This window comes from Hippopotamus amphibius, unplaced genomic scaffold (genome assembly GCF_030028045.1).
Source record: "Hippopotamus amphibius kiboko isolate mHipAmp2 unplaced genomic scaffold, mHipAmp2.hap2 H_1, whole genome shotgun sequence".
Taxonomy (NCBI): Eukaryota; Metazoa; Chordata; class Mammalia; order Artiodactyla; family Hippopotamidae; genus Hippopotamus; species Hippopotamus amphibius.
Genome location: NW_026648280.1, coordinates 109,973 through 123,743, shown reverse-complemented (window position 1 = coordinate 123,743; position 13,771 = coordinate 109,973). Strand labels below are relative to the sequence as shown.

At 44.5% G+C, this 13,771-nt stretch overlaps 1 protein-coding gene across 1 annotated transcript in view; it reads right to left on the bottom strand.

The window, feature by feature from the left end:
• NLRP13 (NLR family pyrin domain containing 13) overlaps positions 1 to 9,640 on the bottom strand; it is a 32,384-nt gene extending 22,744 nt beyond the window's left edge. Inside the window, exons 1-4 of the mRNA XM_057719693.1 lie at positions 9,636 to 9,640; positions 9,398 to 9,483; positions 7,991 to 8,021; positions 1,867 to 2,192 (exon numbers count right to left, since the gene is read on the bottom strand). Coding sequence (XP_057575676.1) covers positions 1,867 to 2,192; positions 7,991 to 8,021; positions 9,398 to 9,483; positions 9,636 to 9,640 — 448 coding nt within the window. The remainder of the gene's footprint in view (positions 1 to 1,866; positions 2,193 to 7,990; positions 8,022 to 9,397; positions 9,484 to 9,635) is intronic.
• Positions 9,641 to 13,771: the final 4,131 nt, after the last annotated feature.

Below are 13,771 nucleotides of genomic sequence, written 5' to 3'. Positions count from 1 at the left end.
CCCTCTGCCACGGCACCTTCCAAGCACAGAGACTCCCGCTGAGCTGTGTTTCCTAGAAGAAGAGTTGATGGGGTGTCCGTCATCCTGGCCTGTTCCCTGGGCCCTTTTTACCATCTCCCGCGGCTAGCGGGACGGGTGTGGCCTAGGGCTTCCTCCTGCTGAGGAGGCGTCCTCTGCACGCCCACCCCTTTAGGAGGCCAGCTGGGAACCAGGTAAGGAAGGGGAAAGGGGTTCCTGTGAAGCAGCTTCAAGCAGGGCACTGACAGTGCCAGTTAGGACCAGGGGCCAGGAGGGAAGTTCTTCCTTTAATGGCGTTCTCCTCTGTGCAGGTGTCTCCCTCTGCGGTTGCCAAACGGGATTGAAGGATTCTAGACCCCGGTCCCTAGCTCTCTGCCCAACATCTGCCTGTTCCAGACAGGGGTGTGTAAGGGATTTGTGATGGGGAGGGGGGAGGGGGATGAGGGAGGGAAGATGCAGGGAAATGGAGTCCCCCTCCCCTCCTCCCACCCAGAAGACGCGCCAGGCCTGAATTGCCGTGACGCACAGCCTCCCACGCCCAAAGCTGACAGGGAAGACTGCACGTTGTCAACTCTCATCCCCTCTCCTTGAACTCGTGCCCTCATTCTGGGGCAAGAGAAGCAGCACACGGTCAAGCACAGAGGATGTGGGGACCCACTGTTGGCTTCTCATCCCAGCTCCGTGACCTTGGGCGATTTACTTGAGCTTTGTGCCTCCGTTTCCTTGTCTGTGAAACAGGAATAACGGTACCTTCTCCTTATGGGACGGTGAGAAGTCAGGACCCACGCACAGAGAGCATCTAGATCAGTGCCTGGCACGTAACAGGCCCCGGCAGAGGGGGTTTTCTACAGGTCTCAGAGGTTCTTCCATAGGGTGACACGTGCATTCCTAAGACTGCAGCAGGTGAAGGTGTATGGTAAAACAAAACCAAGAACAGATGGGTTTTTATTTTAAAGGAAAATATGTCCAGGATATATTTGAAAAAGACAGATGATTAAAACGTTAGCACAGTTTTACACTTGCTAACTAGCTATGAAACACATGACTAGTACAATAAATAAATACTGCAATGCTACAACAAACACAATACTACAATAAAAAAATACATACTACAGCAGGGTACACTTTTGTGTTTTGTTGTTTCGGGGGGGTTGCATGTACCTAGAGTTTCTCTTGGGAAAAAGTCATGTATAAGCAAACACGAAATTCCTGTGGTGCTCACATCATTCCCTAAGGCAACAACTGCATTGGAATAAATTCGCATTTTCAAAAGCAGCCTTGGAACAGAACTGAATGTGCATCTTTGAATTCCCTCCTCTTGCTTTCATCACTATCCCCTCCCAGGCTAGAGCTCCAAACTTTCATAGCCTTTTTACCTTTAAACTTTCACAGCCTTTGGGACTTCCCTGGTGGTGCAGTGGTTAAGAATTCACCTGCCAACGCAGAGGACACAGGGTTCGATCCCTGCTCTAGGAAGATCCCACATGCCGCGGAGCAACTAAGCCGGTGTGCCACAACTACTGAAGCCCGCGCACCTAGACCCTGTGCTCTGCAATAAGAGAAGCCACCACAATGAGGATGCCAGGCACCACAATGAAGAGTAACCCCTGCTCACTGCAACTAGAGAAAGCCCCTGTGCAGCACTGAAGATGCAATGCAGCCAATAAATTAATTAATTAATTAAAAAAAAACCTTCATAGCCTTTATACCTTTAAACTTTCATAGCCCATAAGGGAGACTCTTTCTTGGGGGAGACCAGCAATTTGGAAGGACCCCATAAAACTCCAGCAGCACCCTCCCCGCCCCCATGAGCACCAGGCAGCCTCTCCCCCTCACAGACCCACTCACCTGTCATCTCTGCTCTCATTTGCTCCCATAGTGACGTCAGCTTCATGTGCTCGAAGACATGGAGGGTCATGGCCCATACCTGCCTTACTGATAAATGTTCCTTCATCAGACAGAGCAGGTTAGTGGGACTGATGGCTTTCAAGTCTGCCCAGGCCATCTTCCGGACGTTCTCAGGCAGCTGCTGTGCGGACTGGAGGCAAAGTTTGAATTCCTCCAGTTGACACTGATCCAAGCCCATCAGGTGACACAGTAGCTTATCACTGGAGCCATTGTATACAAAGATGCCAGCAGAGGAGGTCATCTGGCCCAACACACAAGGTTTCCGGCTTCACTCAAGAATGGGTACAGCCAGGAAACAAATAGCACCTGTAGAAAACAGACAGCTGAGACCACGAACCGTGACGTTCACCTCCTTCAAGACTGTCTCATCTACCCACGTGTTCTGTTTTCTCCACACAGCACCTCCCGCTCCCTGTGTGTGTGCTTATTTCTCTCTCTCTCTGCTGCACAAGAACGTCAACGCGCTTTGAACACAGACCTTGCCTGTCCTTGGCTGCACCACCAACGCCTAGAACAGCTCTGGGCACACATGAGGACCTCAGCTCTAAGGAGAAGGAAAACCGATACGGCCGGGACAAACTTTCACATAGTGAGGTATGGGGAGGTCCTTCTGGCTGGTACCTGATTTGGCCTGAGCTTGATGCTGGTGAGAGCAGCCTGTCCCCGGATGTCAGACACACATTGTGCATCTGCTGTGACCACCACGTGTGGCCCATCGTCCAGTTATACGAAGGGTTAAGTCTCAACCCCCTGCAGTCGCCCACCTACACAGCACCCGGGCTCCTACACAGTGAAGAGGCACGTCTAAGGAAGAACTTCAGTGACCCTAAACTCTCGCATCTTCCCATACACAGGAAAACACTAAAATCATCCACTTGAGATACCTGTTCTTTGTGACCAGTGGTCATCTTTTACAAAGATGTCTGCTTGACTACATGTATTTCCCTGCCCCACCCCCCGAAATAAATCATGTGTTACTGGTTCCTCCCTTATCTCTTTGTAGAAATCCCCTCAGAGAGGCTGTTTCCCAGGCTATAGCTCTCAGTTTGGCGGAAATAACTCTTCTCTTCTTATTATAGATTGTTTATTATTTTCATCAACAATACGAAGCACTTCTTATATACCATGAACTGTTACCCTCAGTACATTCTCTACACAACCAGTCACACAATTATGTTTACCAATTCCATGTTCTAAAAGTGAAAATGAAATGACATCTTCACAAGGCTATAAAGGAAAAGAAAAAAACCCTGCCACTTGGATTCCATGTCCCGTGAAAATGTCCTTTAAAAACGAAGGAAAAGCATAAAAATTTCCACCCAAAATCTGAGTAGCCAGGGGCTGGGGTGCGGGGTGGGGGTGGAGAATTGGGAGATGTTGGTCAAAGGGCACGCGTTCCTGTTACAAGGTGAATAATGTCTGGGGAGTAACGCACACCGTGGTGGCTGCAGTTAAGGGTAGTCTACTGTGTACCTGGAATCTGCAAAGAGCAGGTCCTAAGTGTTCTCACCACACACAACGGCGACCGTGTGACGGGAAGGGCGGGCTCAGTCACTTGGCTGGGGTGGTCATCTCACACGTGGATCTGTTAAATCACCACGTTGAGAACATTTAAAAATCATTACGTACAACTTAAATATCTACAGTTTTTATTTGTCAACCTTATGTCGACAAAGCTGGAAAATCCTAAATTTTTTTAAAACCAGAATTCATTGTCAGCAGACATGTGTACCACTGAAAACCACCCAAAAGCCTTTCCAGATGCAAGTACAGCAGCACAGAAAGGAACAAAGAGCATAGACGTGGACGGTGTGTGAATAAATGTGAAGGAATTAACCCTTGACAACATCTCGTGGAGTCTATAACATACGCAGTAAAATATGAAAACATTAACCCAAGGGATGAAAGGAAAGGAAACAAAGCAAAACCATTTCAATGTTCGTGCATTGATCATAAAGTCAGGATGTAATCTCAGGGGAACTACTGGTCAAAGATGAATACTGACCTCTCAGGAGCAACCACTCTAAGAATAAAAGAATGTGACTAGTTAAAGAAAAAAAATGAATGTAAAGTATTTAGCTTATTCAAAAAAATGATAGGAGGGGCTTCCCTTGTGGCACAGAATCCGCCTGCCAATGCAGGGGACACGGGTTCGATCCCTGGGCCGGGAAGATCCCACAAGCTGTGGAGCAATTAAGCCCGCGCGCCTAGAGCCCGTGCTCCGCAACAAGAGAAGCCACTGCAGTAAGAAGCCTGTGCACCGCAACGAAGAGTAGCCCCCGCTCGCCACAACTAGGGAAAGCCTGTGTGCCGCAATGAAGACCCAATGCAGCCAAGAAATAAATTTATTTTAAAAAAGATAGAAAAAAAAGGAACAAAAACTAGGAAGATAATATGCTAAATTTCAAATGTGTCAGCAATTATATGAACATAAGGGTGCTAAACACTAAAGAGCACTACCTGTCAAACTAGATTAAAAATAAAAAGTATTAACAATAAAAGATACACTTCGAGTACAAGAACATAAAGCATTTAAAGTAAATTAATGGGGAAAAGTGCAGCCTGCACACCGTAACCAGCTATATCATTACCAAAATAGATTTGAAGGCAAAATTGTTACTGAACACAGAGCACACTTCATGATCGAATCAGCCCAGCAAGAAGACAGAGCAAGTCGAACATTTTATGCAGCAATGAAGCATTTTAGGGACAGCTTCACAATATAGGAAGCAAAGACAGAACTCAGAGGACGATTTATCGGAGATTTAAACACATCTCCATAACGAAGTGAACACGCAGGGGATGGGTTGAATTAGGAGTCTGGGATTCGCTGAGGAAAATTATTATTCAATATAGAATGGATAAACACCAAGGTCCTACGGTACAGCACAGGGAACTGTATTCAATACTGTCATAAACGACCATGGAAAAGAACGTGAAGGATAATGTATGTATACGTATATATGTATAACTGAATCACTCTGCTGTTAAGCAGTAATTAACACAACTTTGTAAATCAACAATACTGTAATTTTTAAAAATGGAAAAACAATTTCAACCTTTCTGTGCACTCCTAAGAATGACCGGGGAAAGCACCACGAGTACTGATTTGGGCAGTTATGAATAAACTGGCGAGCAGGTGAACTCACACACACACACACACACACACACACACACCCCCACATACGGAAGCCGTCAGTAAGGAGGACCAACTGTAATTCGTATCACGTGTGTTGGGTGTGCGACGGGCTCCCACAGGGGCCATGAGGTTATACCGCGTACAAGCAAGACCAGGAAAGGGGATTATAAGAGACTTGAAGGATGCGTCAGATTGAGGCAAGGAGGGTGGAAAGAGGCTGACAGGACAGTGGGCAGTGAACACAAGTGCAGAAACCCTGCACGGAGAAAATACAAGAAGGGAGAAATTCAGTGGCAATTTCTCAAAGACCTGGAGAATCTCTTGGGTCTAGAAAGGGGGAGGCTTCAAATGAGAGGAAAGGGGGTCCAGATTCCTGCTCATGAAGAAAACGCAGCAACAACAACTCCCCATTTTCCGCTCCCCCAAGCCCCTGGTAACCACTGTTCTAGTCTCTGCTTCCAAAAGTTGGCGTCTGTTCAGTGCCTCACAGGTACTGGGTGGCTTCCTTCTGGGACTGGCTTACTTCCCTCAGGATGCTGTTCTCCAGCTTCGTCCACGCTGTCACACATGGCAGTGTCTTCTTTTTTAAGGCTGAATAAAACCCTATTGCATGTACCTCCCACGGTATAAAGTGTCAGTTATGCAAGCAGATGAGCTCTGGGGCTCTGCCCCACAGCACAGTGCCCATGGTCCTCAATACTGTATTGTACCCTGAAAATTCTAAGAGGGAAGCTCTCACGTTAAATGTTCCTCCTCCTCCTCCTCCCACACACACACACACACACACACACACACAGACACAAATAAACTTTCAGAGGTGCTGGTTGTGTCTTTCCCTTTGATTGTGGTGTACGCCTGTGTCCAAACTCATCAAGCTGCATGTGTTAAATATGTGCAGGTTTTTTTCCGTATATTAAACACACCTCAATAGAGCTGTGTTTTTTTTGTTTTGTTTTGTTTTTTAAGAAACAGTAAAGAAAACAGCAGCAGAATCCAACAGGTGGAGAGATGCAGAGAAAGGTAAAGTTTGGAACCACAGAGAAAGCAGACATCACTTACCAGACTTCTAATCCCATACAAGCTTCTTGATGGCCGATGCAGGGAAACTCAAAGAAATAGCCATCTCCACGCCCTCCCACCCCCACCCTCAGCCCGTGATTGGCCCTCGGGTCCCTCCAGCTCCTATCAGGTCTGTCTCCGGGCTCCCCGCCCCCTCTGTTGCCGCGTGTCTCTGGATTGGGCAAGAAGCCAGCAAGCCCCAGCTGCTATAAGTAATTGCTGAGTCCTTCTCTTTCAGGTGTAAATCATCCCTAGCTGGGCGAGGAGAGGCAGAGGTTTTTTAAATTAATTAAGTAATTAATTTATTTTGGCTGCGTTGGGTCTTCTTTGCTGTGCACAGGCTTTCTCTAGTTGCTGTGAGCAGAGGCTACTCTTCCTTGTGGTGCAAGGGCTTCTCGTTGCAGTGGCTCCTCTTGTGGAGCATGGGTGCTAGTAGGTGCTCAGGCTTCTGTAGTTGTGGTGCATGGGCTCAGCAGTTGTGGCTCACGGGCTTAGTTGCTTCGTGGCGTGTGGGATCTTCCCACACCAGGGCTCGAACCATGTCTCCTGCATTGGCAGGCGAATTCTTAATCACTGCACCACCAGGGAAGTCCCTAGAGATAGGTTTTTAATTAAAAACCCTTTTGATGTAAATGGAATCTTCCACTTCAGCCAAAGGCCACTGATGTGAATACCTTTCCTACCACCTGATGGGTCTTGTAGAGCAGTGAAAGATGAGAGGACTCGAGTCCCTGAGGCCTCAGACACAGAGAACAGACTGGTGGATGCCAAGGGGGAGGTGGGGGGGGAGGGAAGGATTGGGAGTTTAGGGTTAGCAGATGCAAGCTATTATATATTGAATGGAAAAACAACAAGATCCTACTGTGTAGCTCAGGGAACTATATTCAATTTCCTGGGATAAACCGTCATGGAAAAAACTATTAAAAAGAATGTATATATACATGTATAACTGAATCACTTTGCTTTATAGCAGAAATTAACACAGCATTGTACATCAACTATACTTTAATAAAATTAAAAAAAAGAAAAGAGTCCATGAGGCCTGAAAATCACAGAGGCAACATCATCTAGGGACCATTTCTTCTCCCAATGCCCGGAAAACCACCCGTGAACTGTTCCATCAGGAACAAGACAGATGGTCCACAGGCACCACTAACTAACAGCATGTTGGAGGTATTAGCCAATTAAATTAGCAAATTTAACTGATTTAACTCACCCCTGGAGGGAATTAGGCTTCCTGGCTCCTGTCACAAACATCTCCCAAAGCAGAAAGATAATGCACTTGGTCTGCCCCACCTTCCACCTTAAAAGGCTCTGGGCCTCCAGGCAGTTGACAATTGTAGGTAATTTTATATTTAAATCAGCAATTAGGAAGCAATTAGAGAAAGGCATAAGAATTGGAAAGGAACAGGTAAAATTATATGCACAGGTGACTTGATTGCATATCAGGAAACTCAAAAGACCCCATGGAAATCTACTACCAAAGTGTGTGTGTGTGTGTGTGTGTGTGTGTGTGTGAGAGAGAGACAGACTTTCCTACATGCTCTGTCTCTGTCTGACAGGCCTATTGCTTTGGGACCCACATTGGGTCCTGGTGACACTGAACCTCTCCTTTTGCTTAGTAAAATTACATTCCAAATAGGGGGGATGGTCATGTGAACAAGATCATCCAATTCATTGCTCTGGATGTTTTCCACTGAGTGCAGCCCATTTGGGCTGAGGATGGTGTGAGCCCTCTATGAGTTTGGGAAACCCTCCAAACCTGTGATTTCCCAAAGTTGCTTGTTCTTCTGAATCTAAGAGGTAGGCGAGCAGATCCTTCACAAACTGGAAGCACCTGTGAGAATAAGGCTCCTAGCCCGATACCTCTGGTCGAGGATGCTAAATGCTCTCAAATCTGTCCCACAAAGAATGGTAACAGGCCAGCCCCAGCCAACAGGAAGGGAGGATGCACACTGCCTGGAACCCCAGAGCCTATTAAGGTGGAAGGTGGGGCAGACCAAGTGCTTTTTCTTTCTTCTCTGGGAGATGTTTGTGACAGGAAGGAGACAGGAAGCCTAATTCCCTTTAGTGGTGAGTGGTTTTATTTTTTCCTCTTTCTCTCTTTTCTACCTCCTATTTTTCCACATCACTTTCTTACAGTTTCTATGTCAGATACTTGAGCTCACCAGGTCCAATTGGGCGTAGCTTGTTCTTCTTTTTTCAGTTGCTTGAGGTGTAAAGTTAGGTTGTTTATTGAAGATCCTTTTATCTTCATGTAGACTTTTTCTGTTTGCTCAAATATCAGAATAACAGAATCAAGAGTGGAGGTGAAGGCTGAGTGGCTACTTGAGAGATGGTTGTCATCCACAGGGAGTTTGCAATTCTCCAAAACCACTGGAGTGAATTGAAGGAGATAAAAACTTTGAGTCAGTGCCCAACACACGATGACTTATGCAGCCAGGAAGTTCTCGGGTGATGGGGATGAGAGTTAAAAGATGCTAATATGTAAAAGCTAACTCAAGAAGCAAAGGATGTGAGTAGTAGGTAGACCAAGGTGAAAGCCCCTCTCCTGCTAGCGACTTTGTTCTCTCCTCCTCCACATTCCACTTTTCACACACAATAAACACGATGGAAGAAGACAAAAGGCAGATGTGGTGGTGGAGAAGATGCAAGAAGATGCATAGAAGGGAGTAACATACCTTTTGCTTTCAGGTGCTTTTTATAAACCCCCACTGAGCCTTTAAAATAATCACGGTGCAGAAGGAAGCCTCGAGTCCCTGTGAGCTGTGATGCACCAGGCACTGTCTTAAATGTACTTGTGGGTGTATCTCTTTGAGAATCCTTATGAGCCCAAGAGCCGACACGGTAAGATCCCAGCATCAGAGAGGAGAAATAGGCACAAAGAGCTTTTGCAATTTTCCCACTTATTACCTTGCTAAAAAGTGGCACAGAGGGTAAAAACTACCAAGTGGATTTGAGTCTAAACGCTGAGTCCCAGCACTGGGTGGGCCCCCAGGTTTTTCCACAGGCCAGAGGATCTGTGAGGAAGGGAGGAAAGGAGAGTACCCAGCACACAGTCCCCTCCATCAGATAATGGATGAAATACGGCCATCCCCTTCGGGGGTGTTTTCATGTTCTCACACCTTCCTGTCTCCACAGGTCGCATCTCTTCTCTCTTCCAACTGGTCCACTGGTGCTGAGGCTCTCGGCCTTGAGTAAAGATGTGTGATGTGAATTCGAACTCTGACTCTTCCTCCTGTTCTTCCCCGCCTTCTTTCTCCTCTCACTCACCTTCTTTCTTCACATCCTCTTCCTCCTCCACCTTCCCTTTCAAAAATGGAGTCATGCTGTACATGGTGTATTTAAGCAAGGAGAATCTGCAAAGGTTCAAGCAGCTTTTAGTGGAAGAGAGCCCCAGACCTGCTCCATCCAGGTCACCTGGGACCAGCTGAAGTCAGCCCGATGGGGGGAGGTGGTTCATCTCTTAATCGAGTACTTCCCTGGATGCCTAGCTTGGGAGGTGACTCACGACATCTTTGCCAAGATGAACCAGACGGAACTGTGTCTTCGGGTGCAGATGGAGCTGACCGGTAAGAACCCGGTATACACGATGGGGTTGGGGTTGGGTGCTGTAGAATTAAACACTTTACTAGCCACTCCTATTGGCTACCTGAATAAGAAAGCACGTAGTGGAGTAAGATCATGGTTCCGACTCTAAAAAACAAAGAGGATTATATCAGCATATTAAAAAAAAAACTTAATTAGATGCCACTCTAAGAGATGAACCTTAAGTAAAAACACACCCAGACAAGTAGGAAGTAAAATGGTGGGGAACCATGCTATGAAAACCCTACCCAGAAGAAAGCTGGAATAGCTGTATTGTTGTCAGAAATGTAATATTTAATACGGGAATATTAAATACGTAAAAGGGCCATTTCATGATGAAAAGGGGGTAAGTATCACAGGAGGATACTGTAAACCTAAACTTGTGTCATAACACTCCTTTGAAATAGGTAAAGCGAAACCTGGCACTAAAAAGGGGGAATAGACAAACCCCCAAATATGACGTGAGACATTAACACACCTCACCCAATAGCTGATGTTACGAATATATCAAATATTGGGAATTCCCTGGCGGTCCAGTGGTTAGGATTCCATGCTTTCTCTGCAGAGGACCCAGGTGCAATCACTCGTCAGGAAACTAAGATCCCACAAGCTGTGTGGCCAACAACAAAACACCCCCGAAAAAACAAAAATATCAAATATTGGTCAGGACAGAGAAGATGTGAACAATACAATTCATAAATGTGAAGTGCAGGTGAGCAACTCGCTTACCTCTCTTGTTCGTCAGTGACATCCTAGCACCTAGCTCAGAATCTAGGACGTCATAAGCGCTCAAATATTGAATGAATAAAGGATAATTGGTGGTAAAGAGGGACTTGCTTTGATAAGGTGCCCCAGGTAGTCCTCTTTGATGAGGGGAATTGGGCTGTAACAAATGAGGAAACAGCTACATGAGAAGAAAGCAGAGTAAATGGAAAAGAGAATCAGAGGCCCCAGAAAGCTTGGGCACAAGGGTTCAAAGGTGGAGAAAATCTTAAAGCTTTTTCTTTTTTTGCCTATAAACCTATTTTTTTTTTGTATTGAGGTATGCTTGACACAAAGTGAAATACACCAACCTTAAGTGTACAATTTGCTAAGTTTTAATAAATCTACATACCCTTGTCCCATCTTCATCAAGGCATAGCACACTTCTAACACCAGAGAGGGTTCCCCAGTTTTCCCTCCATCAATTCTATTCCCATAGACAACTGTCACTTTGATTTCTATTGCCCTATTGTCCTAGTTTTGCTTGTTTTTGAACTTCTAGCAGAATGGAATCATATAGTAGAGACTCATTTTTTTCTGGTCTTGAAGCCTTGAGTAACAGAAGGCGTGAATATTGACTAGAGCCTAATGAGAAATGGGGATGCGTGAACAGATACATATGTTTACATGCATATGTATATATTTATGTGTATAAAGAGAGTGGAGTTTCATTATTTGTGAGTCCCACGTTTGTGACTCCATCTACTCACTAAAATCTCTTTGTAACCACAGAATCCGTACTCGGGGCGCTTTCACGGTCATTCACAGACATGCACAGAGCAGTGAAAAATTTGGACATACGTGTTCCCAGCTGCCTTCCTGCCTCAGCTCTCCTCCTGTAAACGAGGGTTCTTTCCATGGTCTATTTGGGGTCTTTTTTTTTTTTCCTTTGCATCGTTGTGCTTTCTGTTGGTGACATCGATGTCTACCATGACCCCTAAGCATCGTGGTGAAGTACTGTCTAGTGTCCTGAGTACAAGAAGGCTGTGATGTGCCTTCTTGGAGAAAGTACGTGTGTTGGGAGAGCTTTGTTTCAGCCGTAAATTACAGAGCTGGTGGCTGTGAGCTCAAAGTTAATGAATCCGCAACATGTATTGAATAACATGACTTGAAGCAAAGCACACAAGAACCGAAGATACATATTGAAAAGTCAGTGAGAATGTTGTAAGCAGAGGCTACAGGAGCCTAACCCTGTGTTCACCTGGGAGCAGTACTGGCTAATTCAATGTCCACAGAGCTTTTGCAGAACATAAATACCAGGAATAACAGGGATCAGTGACTATATGTGCGTATGTGTGGCTAGTGTGTGTATATATAGTGTATACACACACACTATATTTACATTATATTTTCATATAAATATAAATATATACATACATAGATACATGCAGCTACATACACATACATGCGCACATATATGTATCTTAAAGCATTTCTTTTTTTATGAGCTATGGTTTTATATTTTTAATTTGGAAAGTGGCTTCCTTCTTTATTGAGGTATAGTTGATTTACGATGTTGTGTTAGTTTCAAGTGTACAGCACAGTTATATACATATATATTCTTTTTCAGATTCTTTTCTAGTTATAGGTTATTACAAAATATTGAGTAGAGTTCCTTGAGCTATACAGTAGGATCTTGCTATTTATTATTTTTTTAACTTTTATTGGAGTCTAGTTGATTTACAATGCTGTGATAGTTTCAGATGTACAGCAAAGTGACTCACATATATACACATATCTGCTCTTTTTTAGATATTTTTCCCATGTAGACCATTACAGAGTATTGAGTAGAGTTCCCTGTGCTATACAGTCAGTGCTTATTCTCTATTTTATACATAGTAGGGTGTGTGTGTCAGTCCCAACCTCCCAATTTATCCTTCCCCCCTTACCCCCAGGTAGCCTTAAGTTTGTTTTCTACATCTGTGACTCTACTTCTGTTTTGCAAATAAGTTCATTTGTACCATTTTTTTTAAAGATTTCACATATAAGTGATATCATATGATATTTGTCTCTGTCTGACTTACTTCACTCAGTATGACAATCTCTAGGTCCATCCACATTATTGCAAATGGCATTATTTCATTCCTTTTTGTGGCCGAGGAATATTCCTTTGTATATATGTACCACGTCTTCTTTATCTTTTCCTCTGATGATGGACACTTAAGTTGCTTCCAACAGTCTTGACTATTGTAAATAGTGCTGCAGTGAACATTGGGGTACGTGTATTATTTATTTCATATATAGTAGTGAGTATATGTTAATCCCAAACTCCTAATTTATCCCTGCCCTTCTTTTCCTTTTGGTAACCATAAGTGTGTTTTCTATGTCTGTGGGTCTATTTCTGTTTTGGAAATAAGTTCAGTTGTATAATTTTTTTAGATTTCACATGTAAGTGATATCCTATGATATTTGTCTTTCTCTGTCTGACTTACTTCACTTAGTATAATAATCTCCAGGTCCATCCATGTTGCTGCAAGTGGCATTATTTCATTCTTTCCTATGGCTGAGTAATATTCCATTGTATATATGTACCACATCTTCTGTATCCATTCATCTGTTGATGGATATTTAGGTTGTTTCCTAAATGCACATGCATGTATATTAAAGTGTTTGTGTGTTTTACACGTGTGTGTGTGTGTGTGAGAGAGAGAGAGAGTGCAGTGTTTGGCTGTGCTATACATTTCATGTTACTAAACACCCTCCTCAGCAGAATAAACTGAGACCGTAAGCTCCTCCATGGAGCACTTGCTGAAGGCATCCATGTCTGTAGGTTTTTTTCCTAGTCTTATTGAGACATAATTGACATATAACACTGCAGGTTTAAGTTTTATTTTATTTTATTTTTTAAATTATTTACTTTTGTATTTATTTTTGGCTGCATTGGGTCTTTGTTGCTGCACATGGGCTTTCTGTAGTTGCAGAGAGTGGGGGCTACTCTTTGTTGTGGTGCACAGGCTCCTCATTGTGGTGGCTTCTCTTGTTGTGGAGCACTGGCTCTAGGCACATGGGCTTCAGTAGTTGTGGCATGTGGGCTCAATAGTTGTGTCTTGCGGGCTCTAGAGCACAGGCTCAGTAGTTGTGGCACACGGGCTTAGTTGCTCCGCGGCATGTGGGATCTTCCTGGACCAGGGATCGAACCTGTGTCCCCTGCATTGGCAGGCGGATTCTTAACCACTGAGCCACCTAGGAAGCCCAGGTTTAAGTTTTACAGCATAATGACTTGATATATATATTGCAAAATCACCACAATAGGTTTAGTTAACATCCATCCCCTCATACAGTTAGCAAACTTTTCTT